The sequence below is a fragment of the Mus caroli genome, unplaced genomic scaffold (assembly GCF_978045245.1).
Source record: "Mus caroli unplaced genomic scaffold, Mus_caroli_1 scaffold_12, whole genome shotgun sequence".
Classification (NCBI taxonomy): domain Eukaryota; kingdom Metazoa; phylum Chordata; class Mammalia; order Rodentia; family Muridae; genus Mus; species Mus caroli.
Genome location: NW_028227267.1, coordinates 108,808,209 through 108,828,426, shown reverse-complemented (window position 1 = coordinate 108,828,426; position 20,218 = coordinate 108,808,209). Strand labels below are relative to the sequence as shown.

General features: G+C 42.0%; 1 protein-coding gene and 1 long non-coding RNA gene across 5 annotated transcripts in view; one reads left to right on the top strand and one right to left on the bottom strand.

The window, feature by feature from the left end:
- Positions 1 to 358: 358 nt before the first annotated feature.
- Positions 359 to 8,873, bottom strand: Slitrk5 (SLIT and NTRK like family member 5). Of its 4 annotated transcripts, none has more exons than XM_029469346.2 (2): positions 7,855 to 8,873; positions 359 to 4,581 (listed from the first exon to the last, which is right to left on the bottom strand). In XM_029469346.2, the coding sequence occupies exons 1-2, from the start codon at positions 7,919 to 7,921 to the stop codon at positions 1,700 to 1,702; spliced, it is 2,949 nt and encodes a 982-aa protein (XP_029325206.1). In that variant the 5' UTR covers positions 7,922 to 8,873; the 3' UTR covers positions 359 to 1,699. The 4 variants fall into 4 exon arrangements, with proteins under 4 accessions (XP_029325206.1, XP_021038075.1, XP_029325207.1 ...); XM_021182416.3 differs by having other exon boundaries at positions 7,666 to 8,872; XM_029469347.2 differs by lacking the exon at positions 7,855 to 8,873 and adding an exon at positions 7,110 to 7,353.
- A 22-nt stretch (positions 8,874 to 8,895) lies between these two features.
- Positions 8,896 to 20,218, top strand: part of LOC115029219 (uncharacterized) — a 255,453-nt gene continuing 244,130 nt past the window's right edge. The window contains exon 1 of the long non-coding RNA XR_015044705.1: positions 8,896 to 9,036. This is a non-coding gene — a long non-coding RNA (uncharacterized LOC115029219). The remainder of the gene's footprint in view (positions 9,037 to 20,218) is intronic.

Sequence of the window (20,218 nt, the reverse complement as noted above, 5' to 3'; positions counted from 1 at the left end):
CCTTCAGGCTGCAAATACAGCTTGGATTGGGCAAATATAAAACTGCGTAAGAAGAATGAGAATTAACGTATTACTTACCATGATCCATGCATGTACTAGAATCACACTCCAGTGAGGAAACATACAATTAAAATATCATTATCAAACATATTCAGTGACATTCAAAAAATCATAATTTGTTGACCCAATAAAGGAGTAAATTCTATGTATGTGTATACATGAGCGTACGTACATTGAAATTTTTATAATTTGGAGTAACTTATTCTTACTAGGACGAAAATTGCTACTAGTTCCTAAAGTGTGAATAAGGATGGTTCCACAATCTCAAGGAATCATAACTTAAATCCCTCAAAGTTGACATAGTTATCAAGTGTTTATTCAGAAACTATTTAAAAAATTACATGTGCTGGGATACATATGAGACTGTAACAATAGTAGTTCTGTCTTACAGAGATCCTGTTTGTCATTAGCATCTGCCCAGAGGGATAAAGACATCATACAGAGACTTGTACAGCCCATCATTTGGTCTTCTGAAGTGCAAATGCACGTGGATCTGTACAAATGCAACTGGGTTTGGTTACACAATCAAAAAATCGGCTACAATAGTAGTCAAATCAATACATCATTTTGGTTCACTAATAAAAATATTTTTCAAACTTCTCTGATACAACCAAAAACGTATACACATTTCCCCATGGAACAAACCAATTCATTGCCCCATCTTTTCTCCTTTTATATACTGGGATACAAACAGCTTCATTTTTTAGTTTCTTGTGTTTTTTGTTTTGTTTTGCTTTTTTTTCTTTCTTTCTTTCTTTCTAATTTCAGGTCCCATTGGATGGGTGGTATGTACTTTTAAAGACTTTCACCATTAATTCTCCACGTCTTTAAATATTTAATAGGCCTTTCTGATATCACTCTAGTTTTGGGAACGCAGCGAATCCAGTGCAACGACGCCTCTGTGAAAATCATAGGCTAAATAGTGAAGGAAAGAGGAATGCTAAATGTGCATATAAAAATAGGTGCTACAATAAAATATTTGTATATTTCATCAATAAGTTATTTTGACTAATCAATTATGGATCATATAGCTCTGTAATTTTAATGATTTGTCCACATCTAGAGTGAGCCTTTCTGGATCACAAGATTTTTTTTTAAATTCAGACGTCCAGAATGCATACAAACACATCCTTTAAAAACAAAGGAAAGGATTGAGGGGGGAAGGTGGGAGGGGTGGGAGAAGAAGTGAGAGAGAACAAACTTCCTATTAATGTTGGGGTGTGCTAATCTCTCAACCAATGCTCTAAGGAGAAGAGTGTGGGAAGAGGAGCAAAAGGATGAGAAGAATCTAAGCTGCTTCCACCAGCACCCTCCTCAGAACTTCAGAGCTCTGCCAAAGGGACCACAACCTGTTTCAAGTCACTCTTGATGCAAATCGCCCTCCAGAAAGCCCTTCTGTCTTCCCCCACAGACAAGAAGAGAAAGTGATGTGCCTAGTTTACACAAATGTTTCCCGCGTGTAAAATTAAAAGGAAATTGCACACCCTTTCGGTTAGCTTCCACCGAAGCTGAGAATCCCGTGCCAAGGCACTTCGCCCTAAATGTTGAAACGACACAATTAATCAAATGTGTTCACCGAGTGTGTCTGCTTGCTTGCTTGTTCTAAACGTAAAAGCTCCAAGAGAGTTTCTTTGTTTTTTTAGAACTGACTAAATGTGGTCTGTTTTTCCAGCACTTCGAGGTAGTCCGGCTCAACATTGAGTTTTGCTTTTAACTCCAGGTACTCGTTCCGGTTCGGTTCTACAAAGACAGCACCCGGAGGGCTGTAGAGCACCGGTTCCCGCAGCCTGCTCTCCCCTGCACCCGGGTGCAAATACTGATGGGGGCGTCGCAGGTCATAGTTTGGGGAGAAAGTGTAAGCAGCCGGGCTGCATGGGAACTTAGGGTATTCCGGGAGGCTGCTGCCCGCAGGGGTGGTGGAGCAGTGTTTGTCTGGCTCTAAAATGCCCCTGTAAAAGCGATCAGCATCCTGCACCGGCGACAGTAGGTCCTCTCGGGGCTCGATGGTGCTGACGCTGTAGGCGGGGCTCCTCAAATGGTGGCTTTCCCGCCTCTCCTCCTCCCCAGGCTGCAGCTGCATCTGCGGAGGGGGCTGCTGCTGGGGCTGTTGCGGCGGCGGCGGCGGCTGCTGCTGCAGGTGGTGGTTGCTGCTGTAAGTGACCTTGAGCTCATGCAGGTCTTTGTAATCCTCCACGGAATTGCCTTCTCGAGACCGGTATATGGGGTTCTTGCACATGTGGCCCAGGGGGTGAGGGATGTATTCATACACGTGGCCCGCGGGAGTCTTCACCTTGGGCAGCGCAGGCCCGCGATGGTGCACGTGTGCGTGTGGGTGGCCACCTCCGCCGCCGCCTCCACCCCCATACACGCTGTACTGCATGTTGAAAGAGCTCACGTCGGAGTTATTGGTACTGGTGTGGTCGCTCTGGTTCTTTTTCCTCCGTTTCATGACCAGCACGAAAAGGCCTGCTGCCACAAAGACGGACATAATGAAAACCAGCAGCAGACTGAGGATCAACACGGATAAGGGCACAGAGGAAGCCCCCGTCCCAGCTCCTAAGCCTGCGGGGGTCCCAGTGCTATTCAACCTCACAGCTGGAGTCGCTGCATTGGTCCTGGATGGTACCTGGATGGAAGAGGGCGTGGGCGTGGAAACCACCACATCAGAGTAGTCTGGGCAGAGCAGTTCAGACTTGATGGACCGCATGTAGGTCTCTGCGAATTTCTTGGGTGCCTTACAGATCACTTCGTCCACTAACACCCCCACTTTGAGCTGCTCAATCCACAGCTTCATGCCCACCACATCGCAGGTACAATCCCAAGGGTTGTCATGTAGATCTATTTGAATGAGGGAAGTCAGCTGATCCAAAACTCCACTCACTGGCAAGGAGGTGAAGCTGTTACCCCTCAGGTTCAGCCTGAGAAGTGTCAGGCCAGAGAAGACACCGGAAGGCATGGCCTGCAGTTGGTTGTTATTCAAGAATAGCAGCTGGAGGTTTGGGACTGGATCAAAAGTCCCAGACTGGATCTCACGGATGAGATTGTACTGGAGGAAGAGGTACTGCAGGCTCTGCAGGCCATAGAATAATTCTGGGCTCAGCCTCTCAATCCTGTTGCCATTCAGATAGAGGCGTCTCAGGTTGCCTAGATCCCCAAAGGCCCGGTCCTGGATCATGGAGATGCGGTTATTACCCAGGTGCAGGAGGTCTAGCCCGGTGGCTTCCAGGAAGTCTGTTCTGCGCACAACAGTGATATAGTTCTCTGTCAGGTACATTTTCTTGGGATTGTAGGGCTTGGGCTGCAGCTCCGCGATGCTCTCGATCTTGCGCTCTTGGCAGTTGACATTGAGACCCAGATCAGAGATCTGCAGGTTGCAAGTACATGCTGTAGGACACTCCAAAGGCACCGGGGATTTGGTCTGGTAGGCTATGCTGGGGCCATAGTTACTGTAGCCCAAGTCTTTAGAGGGCTGCCTAGAAGTGGGGCGCACTCTGGGTTTGTTGGGCTGGCGGGTCCCCTTAGGAGGCTTCAAGGGGGGTTTGTAAACAGCAGAGGAAGAAGTGGCCACAGAGTTTACAGAAGCTGGGGTGGTATGTAGATACCCCGTGGTGCTTAAAGGAGTCTGTGGTCTCATCTCGTAGTCAGAAATGAGTTTCCTTGGACAAAGTTCCTGCTTGGATACCTCATCCAAATCCCTGCCGTGTAGACGGAAGGGGGTCTCACAGACCACATCGCCCACAAGGGCTGAGTAGGAGATGCTGTCCAACCAATCCTTGAGAGAAATTAGTTCACAGGAGCAATTCCAGGGGTTTTCCTCCAGCTGTAATTCCACAACTTTATCCATGTGTTGCAACAGCCCCACATAGGGCAGAAGTTTCAGCCTGTTCCCCCTCAAGTCCAAGTGCGTTAAGGGCACAAAACGGAAAAGATTGTTGGGTAAACCTGACAAGAGATTGTCATTGAGGATAAGCACCTGCAACATGTGCAGTTTCCCAAAAGCATTGGGTTCAATGACACTGATGTAATTGTAATCGACCTGCAGGTATTCTAAGTTCTCCAAGCCAAGAAAGGTATCATCTCGCAGAAGTTCCAATTTATTATTGTTTAGATGCAGTCGCCTCAAACCCCTCAGCCCATGAAAAGCCCCAGTCTCAATGTCTTGGATAACATTGCTACCCAGATGTAAAATTGAAGCCCCTGTGTAATTAACAAACTCATTGGGATAGAGGCGGCTCAGAAGGTTTCCAGACAACAAGAGGTGATAGATGGGGAAACGGGGAGGGCTAATTTCAGAGAGACTGATGATGCCCCGGTTTTCACAGCTCACAGTTAAAATGCCGTCCTTTTCCTCACAAGGACATGCATTGTCACAGATTTCCCCATAATAATCGATGGTTTCTGCACAGGAAAGGACGAGAGATGTTACAGCAAATGCTAGAGTCTGCAGCATCCAGCTATGCATTTTTCTGTGAAGGTCCTGTTCCAAAGTTACTGGGGGGCAGCAAACGTGCATTTTACCTCCTGCAAGGGAGAGAGGAAAGAAGGAGATAACAGAGTATCACACAAAAAAAATTTAAGGGGGGGGGGTAATCAGCAAGTCTCTCCTTCCCAATAGTCTTTGTCTGAAATTCAGCAGGGTGTATACACATATATAGCACCTCTTCCCTTGCCCAAGTGGAATAGTGATGTCCTTCAGAGTTTACCAAAATGGGATATTCAGTTTGGTTTGAAGTCTCATGTTATTTTCTAATGAGCATGCCACCAAAATTTCTGCTCTTTAGGAGTTAAAGGCTGATAAATTCCTGTGTTACTGTTCTCTGGCCTCTTCCTATCAAAACTAATCCACAAATATACATAAAATGGCTGTCAGTACAGTTTCATGGCACCAGTTTAAGGAGAAAAAAAAAAAACAGCATTATTTTTTTTTTAAACAAGATTCTCCATCTCACCTCTACTCCCCGCCCCTTGCTTTCTACCAAAAATCTCTTCTGATAACAGTTTACTGTTAAGGTCTCCCGTTTTTACAGACAAGCGTGTGGCCACCATACTTTGGGCTATTTTAAACCACCATAAGAAAAGTAAGTGTAGCAATGTAAAGAGTACTTTTCTGAGGCAAAAGGATGCAAGATCAGGCATCAGGGAGAGTCAAGAGAAGCTTTTAAATTGCCAGTTGTCCTCGGGTCGTTCAGAATGGAGGTGTGAGTGTGTGTGTGGGGGGGTGCGTTTTCGCTTTGCTGGTGGACTTCACCACAGCTATTAAGCACAGCAGACGCCCTAATTGTATGCACCATGCCACTTAGCAGCGCTTCTTCTAGAGCGCTCTGTGACCACTTCTCCTCATTGATCATGCCAGCGACGCTGCTACCAAACCGCATCTTGAACCACTGTAACAGTTCCGCACGATGGATTACAAAGAACTCAGCAAAGGCATCCGCAATCTCAGAGCAACTCAGAATACTGTGAGTTGAAAGAGGACATTTCGACTGCCTACCCGGAAGCAGCTACAAGTAAATCATGGACCAGAGGCAAAGGCTTTATTACCGGGGGCTCCAAGTCAGTTTGCCATGACATGCAAAAGTAGCCCCTTTGAATGAGCAAGATTTGGAACGAACCTTGCCAACATCTCCATCTTTGAAGTTGCTTAATATATTTAAATGCCAATGGTTCCTCCCTTATTTTCCTTCCTCATAGAAAAGAAAGCTTGAATGATTGAGACAAAATCTAGACAAGTGTCACAGGTCAGTGTTTTACTGAGTAGTATCTCCCCAACAGACCACTTTGTAGTCCTCCGCACCCCCCCCCCCCATTCTTTTTTGTCACTGGAGAGATTCTTTTGACTTATCACTTTGGGTTGACAGAAGCACTCTTAAAGGCTGTACGTAAATGGGCTTAATGTGCTAGTGTTGCTTTGGGGAGTGTAGCTAGAACTGTTGGGTTCTGAAAACCTATGCCTTTTATCTGATCAACCTTATACCTGCCTCCGTACCGAAACCTAATGAGAATCTCAAACCAGAAGTAAAGTCAGGAGGTTTCTGAAGCAGCGGTTCAAGCTTGGAAACCTTGCACACGATCACCAAGTCGCACCAACCCGCCTGGCTCAGAGCGTCTGCATTCGCACGCACATGTGCAAGAGTGGCTACGAATCATTCACATTTGGCTACCCAGAGGGATCGAGACCAATCGGTGGAGCCACAGTACAGAAACGTCCCTAATATATCAGACTTCCCCTCAGCACAGCAGACGGTTTGGGCTTTAAACACCCTTGTATGAAAGCAAAACGTTTACCTTGAAATCTGGGTTCTCCGCTGGATCAAATGTGCACATCCATTCAGCTGGGTTGGACCCCCTCCCCCTCCCTCGCCGTGCTTCCCCGCCCCCATTCACCTCCTTCCCCATCTCTGAGACCATTGTAAATTGTGTCCAGCCAGTATTAAATTCGAACGTTTACAACTTTAATTCAGTTCTGGTTAGCCAGGGTCGAACAGCCTTTTCCAAACCTCCTCTCCATTCGCCCCCTCCCCTGACGCCCCCAGCCATCAAAGGAGACAGAAGATTTAAGAAAATAAAGTTGAATGGGCTGGGAATGCTAACAGACTGACTGGGAAAAGCAGCGCCGATGTAAAATCGCGGGTGCATCACACGTTCTCGTTTTATTAAAAAAAGAAAAGAAAAAAAAAAAAAAGAAAAAGAAAAAGAAAAAAAATAGAGGGCGGGGACGGGGGGTGGGGGCAGTGTTTGTTCTCGCCCAAAGAATTTAGAGCCTGGATCACTGCCTGCCGTATCCCTGCATTAAGCAGCATGGAACCGCTCCGGCTGGAACCCAAACCCAGGCCCGACCGGTGGCTCCGGGCACAGCTGCTGGAACCACCGCTCGGGCAGAGGCAACCGGAGTTCCAGGACGCGAGGCTCCCCCTCCCCCACCCCGCCCCAAAGCAAAGGAAGGGTAAAGGGAGGAAGAAGGGGAGGGAAGAGATGGAAAGAAAGCCACTTCGCCATACCACCCAGACACACACAGAAAACCTCTTTTGCAAAGTAAACCGCGGACTTACCCGGTCTCACATCTCAGGGGGCCAGTCATCATAGCGACCCTTTTAGAAAAACACCTCTTTGGGGTGTGCACCGATTTTGGGAAGCCTAGGCAGACACAGAAGGCTGCCAGCCGTGCAGGCTGAGCAGCCAGAGGGAAGCGGCACCCGGACGCCGCGCCGCTAGCCCCGGGCCGCCGCCGCGGTGGCGACCGCGGGTTCCGGGGCTCCCCGAAGGGCTCTCCCTGGCGCTCTCCGCGGTAGCCAGGGCGGGTAGTGGGGTGTGGGGTGTGGGGGAGGGGACGGCCGGCGACTCGCTGGAAAGGCAGCTCGCGGCTGAGGCTGGGAGCCTGAGCCGGCAGGGCGGGGAGGGCGCAGTGGGGAGGGGAAGTGGGGAGACCGAGGAGGGGGACGCGGAGCGGGCTGCCCGGCCCCGCCGCCTGCTCAACGTGCTGGTCAGCCTAGTCGAGCGCTCGCTCGCACCCGCTCTCACTCACGCTCGCTCGCACCATCGCTCCCACGCGCGATCCCCAGATCTCAGGGCCCCCTCGCCGTACCCCCTGACCCGGCTGGTACTTACTGTTCCCATCTGCACTGGGGGCAACTTTCTCCGACCCAGCGATGGCAGCCGCCCCCTCCAGCCGCCTCGGGCTCTTGGCACCCTCCGGCCTGGGATCGCGCGGGCCGCCCTCCCCTCCCCCCTAGCCTCTCCGGGTCGGCGTCTTCACCACATTCCCCCCTAGTCAGGGTCGCACGCCCCAGGACGAACCAGAAGGAGTGGGGCTCGAGGGTGTGCGTTCATCGCCCGCCTTCTTCTTGCAGCGCACACTGTACATGGTAGTGAGGGGGCGAGAGAAGGTGGTACTGGCCCCCGGGCTGCTTCGGCGGCGGTTCCTCCGCTGCGCTCTTCTCCCCCAAACGCCAGGACCACCGGAGCCTGGATGCCTCTGTCCCCCAAGGCAAACCTGCAGTCGCGGCCCCTAATTAGTATTTGAAAGGCTCCCGCATCCTCTTGGCGGCTTCACCGCTCCCGGGGTTTGCAGCGGATTTTTGCTATCCCTCCCCAGATGCGGCGCACGATCCTCATTATTTGCAACTCTTTATCTCCGACATCCTTTGAGGGGTCCAAGGGGGGTAGGAGCAGCGTTGCTCTATGCCTGTGGCATGTCCTGGCAGCTTGGACGCTCTAAAAAAAGAAAAAGAAAGAAAGAAAAAAAAAGAAAGAAAGAAAAAGAAAGAAAGAAAAACAGGAAAGAAACTAAGAAAAAGTCACGTCTTCTCTCATGGGATCTGAGAAGGCAGTCACATCTGCTGGGTAGCGGGTGCAGGGCCCTGTCCGCGGCACTTGTTTATTGTCGCGCCGCTGGTGCGAGCCAAGCTGCAGCAGACATGATGGCCCGGGGCGAAGCAGGAGCCCAGTGGCCGGTAGGTGGCAGCCGAGGGCGAAGGCGTCCCTGGGCTCTGGAGGCATAGCCAGAACCCCCTTAGATGTCACATTCGTGGAGACAGAGGAGTCTTGGACCATGTGCGCAACTGGAGCGTAGGAGTGTGCATTCGTCTTCTTGGAAAGGAAGGGCTGGAAATAACCCTGACAGTGTTAGGCTTGGTGGCGATCAGGGACAGATGACTCTTACCGGTAGCCGTTTGCCCAAATGCTTCTGCCCTTTGGAAGAGTCTTTGTGGCAGTGTGAGTTGTCTCCAGTAAGGGACCCTGGAGGGAATGGCTCATCCTAGATTAAAGAGTGGGTTATTTTTACCTTTTTTTTTTTTTTTTTTTTTTTTTTTTTTTTTTTTTTAAGAATCACTTTTTTCTAAGTATGTCGGAGTGGTTGAGCAGAGAGAAAGTGAATACCCTAAGCGAATTAGAAATCTGGAAAGAACCGAAATAGAGGCAGTGTCTGATGACACTTTACTTGAGGAGTCACCTGCTGAACTGCTGATCACCTCTATAGTAAGTATGACTGGCTTCTACCAGGAAACCAGACAACTTCCTCCCCTAAAGGAGGTCTGTATATTCATAGGATGTGTTTTACGTTTTAAGAATTTAAGGCCTGCAGCCTTCACAAAGAGCTAGGAAAACTGTTTGGAGTTAGGGGCCCAGAGCAGGCTGCTCATTTGCTTCATCCTGTCGTAGACGGCCAGTTTGGCCATGCAAGTGCATTTTACTTTTTCTATTCTGAAATTATGTTTTAAACATACATACAAGTCTCTCAGTTTTCATTGATGGGAACTTATTGTGGTTATACTCTGATTACACGCGATTGATATTAATAGATTCCAGGGGCAGTATTTTATGTGTTTGTCTATAAAGAGTTCTTCACAGCATCCATGTATGTTCAATTTCAAGGGCTTATATAGAGGTAGTGAATTATTTCAACCTTTTGGAAAGTTTAATGATTTTAATATTTCTTCTATATAAATATGCTGAGTATATGTATTCTAGCTAAGCCGTAAACACTTTTTTGAAGCCGTGTTTATTCCTGTAAGTTTGGGTGCTCTGCAAGGGAGAAAGGAGTGACGTAATCTGTGATGTCAGTTGATGAAAATCTTAGAACAAAATTAAGTTTACATATTCTGTCATAGGAATGACAGCTCCTGGGCTCAAAATCACTTAAAAGTAACACTTGCTATCTCTTCATTGAGTTCTTTATCCTATAGTCTGACATCACAATGTATGAACTTTATTTGAAAGTGTAAAATCAACTTTATTCTTTAAAATTGTGAATATTTAAATTTACAGGTTAATATCAATCATAGCCGTAAACTTTCAGTATGAAAATACTGAGTCTTATCAGCAACCTAATTTGTAATGATTATTAAAGCAGTATAATGTCTGATAGGTTGTGAACTGTCTCAATTATTAAGCTGAAATCTTAGGATATCTGTTTTAGAGTATTAGTGTGGGACACCTTCACAATCCCACTCAATAGAAACAGGATTTTAGGTTCTGTTTTGCAGTATTTCATTCTAAACAGTACTCTATTTAAAACAAATTTTGTCAAACCTCCAAGTATCAGAATATAGTTGTACTATGTTTAACAATTTTGCATGGAGCATTTATACCCACATTCCAGATTCTCCTGTATAGTTCAAATAAATAAACGAAAGCATTGGCACAGGAGCTCAGACACTATCACCACTAGATGTCCCTACAAACTGCTCTGCTGGGAAAGGATTTTTGAGACACCCTGTGACAGAGACTAGAATAGACTGCAGTAGGAAACCCACCACAGGGATAAAGCAGAGCTTCAGTTTTTAATGCATAGTCTTCTATTTGCTTTGACTGTTGGCTATTTTCTAAGAAACATAGAAATGGATAATATACAGGTGATATTAAAACCAAGATTTTCATTCACATGATCAAATATACTTGTTTGATCTCTACTGATCAATAGTGATATGATGTGTGCATGTTTTTTTCACAAAATTTAGGTAAACATAATTGACTATTTAAAAGTATCTGGATACTGAAAAATGAAATTAATGATCAAATAGTTATTCCAAGAATTAAGGTTCTTAATAATAAGTTCAATACTATTTAGCTAGGTTGGGTGAAGAAGGCTGAAGACACTTGTCCGAATGCTTGAGAACATAGGAATACCATGATAAGCTGTCAAGTAGCACCTGTCAGGAGTCCATGTCACAGATAGTTGTATAATCTGGTTACAGCTCATTAAGCTTTAAACTCACATTACAATACCATCTTCTGCCTTGAAGTGGAGTACATATTTTTCCACGACTTAAAATGTATACTATTGTCTATATTATTATTGGTGACCTATGAATGCTTTGGGGACATTCTTACAATAAATATACTTATTAAAATACTCTGTTTTAGCACTGTGTTGTTTTTTCCCTTCTGCATATCAAAATGCTTAGACAAAAATTACATATCCTTGTGATGCTACCCAACAAGAATTATAAATGAGAAAATTCTTCAGTAATAACAGTGAGATGTTATGAGCATTGATCAACGTCACCAAAATCTAAAGCTATTAGGAATTCCATTAGTTTGTGTTAGATCGTTCTTTGTGAGTAAGAGCTGTAAAACTAGATTTCAGATTTCCCCAAATTAGATCCAATGTTACTTGTGTGACAGTAAGGAACAGGAATTTCCTACAATGCATTTTATATCTAAATTAAAATACATTTATTTCATAAGGTTGTAATGTAAAAGTTAAATCAATTATAGACCTCTAAAAGGAGAAATTAAACACTCACTTGTATTGAGAAAAGTGAGTCATGATTTGTGGTTGCTTTGATTCAATTATCAGGAAAATAATTCAAAGTATATGTTTTTTATTAGTATGCTACTCTCAGAATTAAAGCAAACATAGAATACTGCTATACTTGTGAACTCCACTTTGCTGGGCATATTTGGTTAATGTCACTCAAATAATTTATTCACCTATGAAATTAGTGGATATATATATATATCATAAATATGAGTTTTCATTCCTTTATATACATCATTGTAAATATACTCTACAATTTTACATGTTAGATAATGTTATTGTGTATGTCATATATATCTTCTTTGAAAGACAGATAAAATATTGACCAAAGATAAAGATGCATTTATTTTTGAACAATTACATTTTCAGAAAAATAGTCTATCAAAATAAAAAATGTACAAATGCTAATAACATAGTGAACATGTACAATTTGATATTACAGGGTAATCTTGGCAGTAGGTTGTTGCATTTGAACATTGCTAAGGACAATTTCAATACAAAATTCGTAAGCATTCATCTATGCTTTGAAGAACTATTCTACCTTGAATATAATGTGTACAGGAATACATCTTTGTCATTATTTGTACTGTATGTCAGTATAGCATCCAATGGTTTTCCATATAAAAAAGAGTGGAGGAAAAAAGGCAGAGGGAAGGGGGCGGGGAAGGAGAGCAGAGAACGAATGGGTTTTGTCTTGAAGGATATACATGCACCAATCCATTAATGGTTATTACCTCTTAGAAGAAGACAAGAACTCCTTTTAAGAGCAGAGGTTGCTGCTTTTGTATTAAACATGTATTCTAAACTTTACTACATAAAATTTCAATTTATATGCACATTTATAAAATGAAATTTAAAAGATCAATATGTGCTTGAAAAGTAGCATTATTTGAAATAATGAAGAGAATTCTGATGAAGACTTGCAACGAGATTCTTAAAATGAGTCTCTAGCCCAAAACTTCTGAAATATATTTTATGTTGTTCACAAATAATATTACTGCAGATTCTGGATATTTTTCAAGATGAGTGTAAATTAATTAGTTAACATATTTATCCCAGCAGGTCTTATTTGTGGATTTTGTTTCTGGCTACCAATATCTACGAACAGAATAGAAACTGACAGGTTCTAGCATCCATTGTGCTGAATATCCAGCAACATCCTTTGCAGCAGAAGGTTAGTTCCAGCATAGTGTTTGGAAGCTCAACACGATTCTGTAGCGCAGAAGAGTGAATAAACCTCTGATTTTTTTAGGGTATTTTTGCTTTTCCCTGTTATCTACATGGGGATGATAAAAATCAGCATTTGTGTCATATTTAAATGTATAAGTTCTCCTCAGACTCAGCTAGAACAAAGGCCATCTGGCTTGTTCTAGCGCTCAGACATGTGTGTGTCACTGGAAGGCAACCTGTTCTGCCAAACAGCTAGTTTGGGTTTTTATGGCTCTCTTTGCTGGAACAGTGACTTTTCCCATGGAAAACACAGCTTCTTACTCCCAACTCACCTCTTGTCATGTTTAGAAATCCAGTCCAAACAGGTATCATCTTCTGTTTTATTTGCCCATGACCTTTTTCTTTTTTCAATAAAAAAAAAGAAGTTACTCTAAAACCCAGATTTGTCATGAAAATTTCAGAATTATTTTCTATCTGAGATTCTGTTTTGATAGACTGTAACTAACTCTGCTAATTAGAATAATCCATTCTAATAGCATTGAATGATACTCCCAACATCTCTTTATTCTCTCAAATTGATGATGTTTTCCCAAAGACTAATGCACAGTTTGTGCTGCTAGTCCATCTCACAGGCTCAGAACTAGGCTTTTACATACTCATAATAATCTCAGAAATAAAAGATGCAATTAAAAATAAACGAGGAAATAACATCAAGATTGAAAATAAGGGACATGAATACAGAATAAAGCAAGAAATTTTCACATGCCCCAAACTTCCCTATTATGGGTGCCTGGATTGCACATTTGTATTTGTGAAAACACTTCTCTAGGTGGTTGATAAAGATTAATTTTGCTTTCTCTTGAAAAACTATAGCATGATCACATAATTTTATAAACAATAAATATTAAAGTGTCACATTCTTGGGAATATAATGATTAAATTTATCATTAAATGTACTAAATTTTATTATATATTGAATTTAAAAAAAATTATTCTTCTCTCATTTTTCACATCCTGACTGTAGCTTTTACTCCTTTCTTTCCTTGCCGGCTTGCTCTCCTGCAGATTCAAGATGGCCCCATAACTACAGAATGAATAAAGATATTGTTGTACAAACACAAAATGGAGTATTACCCTACTTATATATTTTTTAAAAGTAAAGTTATGAAATTTGCAGACAAATGAATGAAACAAGAAAATTTGCTTTATTCTAGGCTACTTTCCTGAAAAATTAACTTCTGTAAAAATAGATTTCACAGCTCAAATTTTTTGTAAGATTACATAATGTGATTTTGGTCTTTAAATAATACATCTTCAATCTACGAATGCTTTATAGTGACAGAATTCATAGTCAGTGTCAATAACATCTTATAATATGCTTAACTGGTCACTTAGGATCACATATCTCAATGAAAAAATTAGTCAATTTTGATTTAAAGCATCAACATGAGATTAATTTTGCAATCAATATGTGTCTTAATTACAACATTGTCTCTGAAGTGACTGCTGTGGACACAGAATTTGATCAATGATTATGCTACCGCTTTTTCTTTTTTCTTTTTTCTTCCAATTTTTATTAGTTATTACTTCATTTACATTTAAAGTGCTATCCTCAAATAAGTCCCATATCCCCATATAAGTCCCATATACACTGCTCCCCTACACACCCACTCCCACTTCTTGGCCCTGGCGTGCCCCCATACTGGGACATATAAGTTTGCAAGACCACGGGGTCTCTCTTCCCAATGATGGCCAACTAGGCCATCTTCTGCTACATATGCAGCTAGAGACATGAGATTTGGGGGTAGTGGTTAGTTCATATTGTTGTTCCACCTATAGGGTTGCAGAACCCTTCAGCTACTTGGGTACATTCTCTAGCTCCTCCATTGGGGGCCCTGTGATCCATCCAGTAGCTGACTGTGAGCATCCACTTCTGTGTTTGCCAGGCACTGGCATAGCCTCACAAGAGACAGCTATATCAGGGTCCTTTCAGCAAAATCTTGCTAGCATATGCAATGGTGTCTGCATTTGGTGGCTGTTTATGGGATGGATCCCTGGTATGGCAGTCTCTAGATGGTCCATCCTTTTGTCTCAGCTACAAACTTTGTCTCTGTAACTCCTGTTTTGTCCCAATTCTAAGAAGGGGCAAGGTGTCCACATTTTGGTCTTCATTCTTTTTGAGTTTCATGTATTTTGCAAATTGTATCTTGGATATTCTAAGTTTCTGGGGCTAATATCCACTTATCAGCGAGTACATATCATGTGAGTTCTTTTGTGATTGGGTTACCTTACTCAGGATGATACCCTCCAAATCCATTCATTTGCCTAGGAATTTCATAAATTCATTGTTTTTAATAGCTGAGTAGTATTCCATTGTGTAAATGTACCACATTTTCTGTATCCATTCTTCTGTTGAGGAACATCTGGGTTCTTTCCAACTTCTGACTATTAAAATTAAGGCTGCTATGAACATAGTGGAGCATGTGTTCTTATTACCAGTTGGAACATCTTCTGCATATATGCCCAGGAGAGGTATTGCTGGATCCTCTGGTAGTACTATGTCCAATTTTGAGGAACCTCCAGACTGATTTCCAGAGTGGTTGTACAAGCTTGCAATCCCACCAACAATGGAGGAGTGTTCCTCTTTCTCCACATCCTTGCCAGCATCTGCTGTCACCTGAATTTTTGATCTTAGCCATTCTGACTGGTGTGAGGTGGAATCTCAGGATTGTTTTGATTTGCATTTCCCTGATGATTAAGGATGTTGAACATTTTTCAAGTGCTTCTCAGACATTCTATATTCCTCAGTTGAGAATTCTTTGATTAGCTCTGTTCCCCAATTTTTAATGGGGTTATTTGGTTTTCTGGAGTCTATCTTCTTGAATTCTTTATATATATATTGGATATTAGTCCCCTATCTGATTTAGGATAGGTAAAGATCCTTTCCCAATCTGCTGGTGGCCTTTTTGTCTTATTGACTATGTCTTTTGCCTTACAGAAGCTCTGCAATTTTATGAGGTCCCATTTGTCATTTCTCAAACTTACAGCACAAGCCATTGTTGTTCTATTCAGGAATTTTTCCCCTGTGCCCATATCTTCGAGGCTTTCCCCCACTTTCTCCTCTATAAGTTTCAGTGACTCTGGTTCTATGTGGAGTTCTTTGATCCACTTAGACTTGACCTTATTACAAGGAGATAAGAATGGATCAATTAGAATTCTTCTATAGGATAACCACCAGTTGTTCCAACATCATTTGTTGAAAATGCTGTCTTTTTTTCCACTAGATGGTTTTTGCACCCTTGTCAAAGATCAAGTGAACATAGGTGTGTAGGTTCATTTCTTAGACTTCAATTCTATTCCATTCGTCTGTCTATTGCTATACCAGTACCATGCAGTTTTTATCACAATTGCTCTATAGTACAGCTTTAGGTCAGGCATGGTGATTCCACCAGAGATTCTTTTATCATTGAGGAGAGTTTTTGCTATCCTAGGTTTTTTTGTTATTCCAGATGAATTTGCAAATTGCCCTTTCTAATTCGTTGAAGAATTGAGTTGGAATTTTGAAGGTTATTGCATTGAATCTGTAGATTGCTTTCAGCAAGATAGCCATTTTCACTATATTGATCCTGCCAATCAATGAGCATGGGAGATCTTTCCATCTCCTGAGATCTTCTTTGAATTCTTTCTTCAGAGACTTGAAGTTCTTATCATACAGATCTTTCACTTCCTTAGTTAGAGTCACACCAAGGTATTTTATATAATTTGTGACTATTGTGAAGGGTGTTACTTCCTTAATTTCTTTCTCAGCCTGTTTACCCTTTGTGTAGAGAAAGGCCATTGATTTGTTTGAGTTAATTTTATATCCAGCTACTGCACTGAAGCCATTTATCAGGCTTAGGAATTCTCTGGTGGAATTTTTAGGGCCACTTATAAATACTATCATATCATCTGCAAATAGTGATATTTTGACTTCTTCATCTCCAATTTGTATCCCTTTAACCTCCTTTTATTGTCGAATTGCTCTGGCAAGGACATCAAGTACTATATTGAATAGGTAGGGAGAAAGTGGGCAGCCTTGTCTAGTCTCTGATTTTAGTTGAATTGCTTCCAGCTTCTCTCCATTTACTTTGATGTTGTCTACTGGTTTGCTGTAGATTGCTCTTATCACGTTTAGGTATGGGCCTTGAATTCCTGATCTTTCCAAGACTTTTATCCTGAATGGGTGTTGGATTTTGTCAAATGCTTTCTCAGCATCTAATGAGATGATCATGTGTTTTTTGTCTTTGAGTTTGTTTATATAGTGGATTACATTGATGGATTTCCATATATTAAACCATCCCTGCATCTCTGGGATGAAGCCTACTTGATCATGATGGATGATCATTTTGATGTGTTCTTAGATTCAGTTTGCAAGGATTTTATTGAGTATTTTTGTTGGGTCTTTATGTGGTTTCCGTATCAGAGTAATTGTGCTTTGTAAGAATGAGTTGGGTAGAGTACCTTCTGTTTCTATTTTGTGGAATAGTTTGAGAAGAATTGGAAATACGTTTTCTTTGAAGGTCTAATAGAACTGTGCAATAAACCAATCTGGTCCTGGGCTTTTTTTTTTTTTTTTTTGGTTGGTAGACTATCAATGACTGCTTCTATTACTTTAGGGGATATAGGACTGTTTAGGTAATTAATTTGATCATAATTTAAATTTGATACCTGGTATCTGTCTAGAAATTTGTCCATTTCATCCAGGTTTTCCAGTTTTGTTGAGTATGGCCTTTTGTAGAAGGATCTGATGATGTTTTAGATTTCCTCAGGATCTGTTGTTATGTCTCCTTTTCATTTCTGATTTTGTTAATTAGGATGCTGTCCCTGTGCCCTCTAGTGTGTCTGGCAAAGACTATCTATCTTTATCTATCTTATTGATTTTCTCAACAAACCAGCTCCTGTTTGGTTAATTCTTTGAATAGTTCTTTTTTGTTACCACCTGGTTTATTTTGCCCCTGAGTTTGACTATTTACTGCCTTCTACTCCTCTTGGGTTAATTTGCTTCCTTTTTTTCTAGAGCTTTTAGGTGTGCTGTCAAGCCGCTTGTGCATGCTCTCTCTAGTTTCTTTTTGGAAGCACTCAGAGGTATGAGTTTACCTCTCAGGAAGGCTTCTATTGTGTCCCATAAGTTTGGGTACATTGTGGCTTCACTTTTATTAAACTCTAAAGAGTCTTTAATTTTTTCTTATTCCTTCCTTGAACAAGATATCGTTGACGAGAGTGTTGTTCATTTTCCACTTGAATGTTGGTTTTCTTTTATTTATGTTGTTATTGAAGATCAGCCTTAGTCCATGGTGATGCGATAGGATGCATGGGACAATTTCAATATTTTGTATCTGTTGAGGCCTATTTTGTGACCAATTATATGGTCAATTTTGGAGAAGGTACCATGAGGTGCTGAGAAGAAGTTATATCCTTTTGTTTTAGGATAAAATGTTCTGTAGATAGCTGTTAAATCCAGTTGTTTCATAACTTCTGATAGTTTCACTGTGTCTCTGTTTAGTTTCTGTTTCCAGGATCTGTCCATTGATGAGAGTGGGGTGTTGAAGTCTGCCACTATTGTTGTGTGAGGTGCAATGTGTGCTTTGAGCTTTACTAAAGTTTCTTTAATGAATGTGGCTGCCCTTGCATTTGGAGCATAGATATTCAGAATTGAGAGTTTATCTTGGAAGATTTTATCTTTGATGAGCATGAAGTGCCCCTCCTTGTATTTATTGATAACTTTGGCTTGGAAGTCAATTTTATTCAATATTAGAATGGCTACTCCAGTATGTTTCTTCAGAATGTTTGCTTTCCTTTCACTCTGAGGTAGTGTCTGTCTTTTTCCCTGAGATGAGTTTCCTATAAGCAGAAAATGTTGGTTCCTGTTTGTGTAGCCAGTCTATTAGTCTATGTCCTTTTATTGGGGAATTGAGACTATTGATGTTAAGAGAAATTAAAGAAAAGTAATTGTTGCTTCCTGTTATTTTTGTTGTTAAAGTTGGGATTTTGTTCTTTCGGCTGTCTTCTTTAGGTTTGTTGAAGGATTACTTTCTTGCTTTTTCTAGGGTGTAGTTTCCATCCTTGTGTTGGTTTTTTCCCTTTATTATCCTTTAAAGGGCTGGATTAGTGGAAAGATATCGTATGAATTTGGTTTTGTCATGGAATACTTTGGTTTCTCCATCTATGGTAATTGAGAGTTTGGCTGGGTATTGTAGCCTGGTGTGGCAATTGTGTTCTATTAGTGTCTGTATGACATCTGTCCAGGATCTTCTGTCTTTCATTGTCTCTGGTGAGAAGTCTAGAGTAATTCTAATAGGCCTGCCTTTATATGTTACTCCACCTTTTACTGCTTTTAATATTCTGTATTTATTTAGTGCATGTGTTGTTCTGATTATTATGTGTCAGAGGAATTTCTTTTCTGGTCCAGTCTATTTGGAGTTCTGTAGGCTTCTTGTATGTTCCTGGGCATCTCTTTCTTTAGGTATGGGAAGTTTTCTTCTATAAATTTGTTTAACATATTTGCTGGCCCTTTGAATTGGAAATCTTCATTCTCATCTACTCCTATTATCAGTAGGTTTTGTCTTCTCATTGTGTCCTGGATTTCCTGGATGTTTTGAATTAGAATCTTTTTGCACTTTGCATTTTCTTTGTTGTTGTATCTATGTTCCCTAGGGAATCTTCTGCTCCTGAGATTCTCTCTTCCATCTCTTTTATTCTGTTGCTGATGCTTGCATCTATGGTTTCTGATTTCTTTCCTAGGGTTTCTATCTCCAGAATTTTCTCACTTTTGGTTTTCTTTATTTTTTCTACTTCCATTTTTAGTTCCTGGATGGTTTTGTTCAATTCCTTCACCTGTTTGGTACTGTTTTCCTGTAATTCTCTATGGGATTTTTGTGTTTCCTCTTTAAAGGCTGTTTACCTGTGTTTTCCTGTATTTCCTTCTTAATGTCCTCCATCATCACCATGAGAAGTGACTTTAGATCCATGTCTTGCTTTTCTGATGTGGTAGTGTATCCAGGACTTGCTATGGTGGAAGCATTTCATTCTGATGATGCCAAGTAACCTTGGTTTCTGTTGCTTCTGTTCTTACACTTGCCTCCTGCCACTAGTTATCTCAAATGCTTTCTGCCCTCAATATATCTGATTGGAGGCTGTCTTTCCTATAATCCCATTTGATTCAGGACTCCTCAGAGTCCAGCTTTCTCTGTGATCCTTTGATTGTGGGCTCCTGTGAACCTGAGATTCTGGGTGTGTCAGAGTTTTTGGTGTCAAGCTTGTTCTGAGACCCTGAATTACTGGTGTGACCCAGCTCCTGTTAACCTGGGATCCTGTTGTCCTAAGATCCTGGGCACCTTACAGTGCCTGGAAGTGGTGTCTCCTGTGTGGACTGTGGAGCTGTCTGGTCTGTTCTAAACCAAGGTAAACCAGAACTGATCAAAAGGAACCTGAGCCTCTGGTTAGGAAGGGCTCTGGTGTCCTTGTTCCTGCTGTTACAGCCCTGTCACAATTGGATTGGAACAGATGTTGTGTTCCACTCACCAATGATCCTAAGATTGGGTAAAGAGTCCTGTAGGGACAGTGGGGGTGTCTACAGACTCCGAGCCCTAGGTGACACGGTGCTGGCAATGACCTGGTAAGGCCAGTTTTCTGCTTCTCTTCTGCTGTCTCATGTCCCGCATGATTGGATTGAAATAGATGTTATGTTTC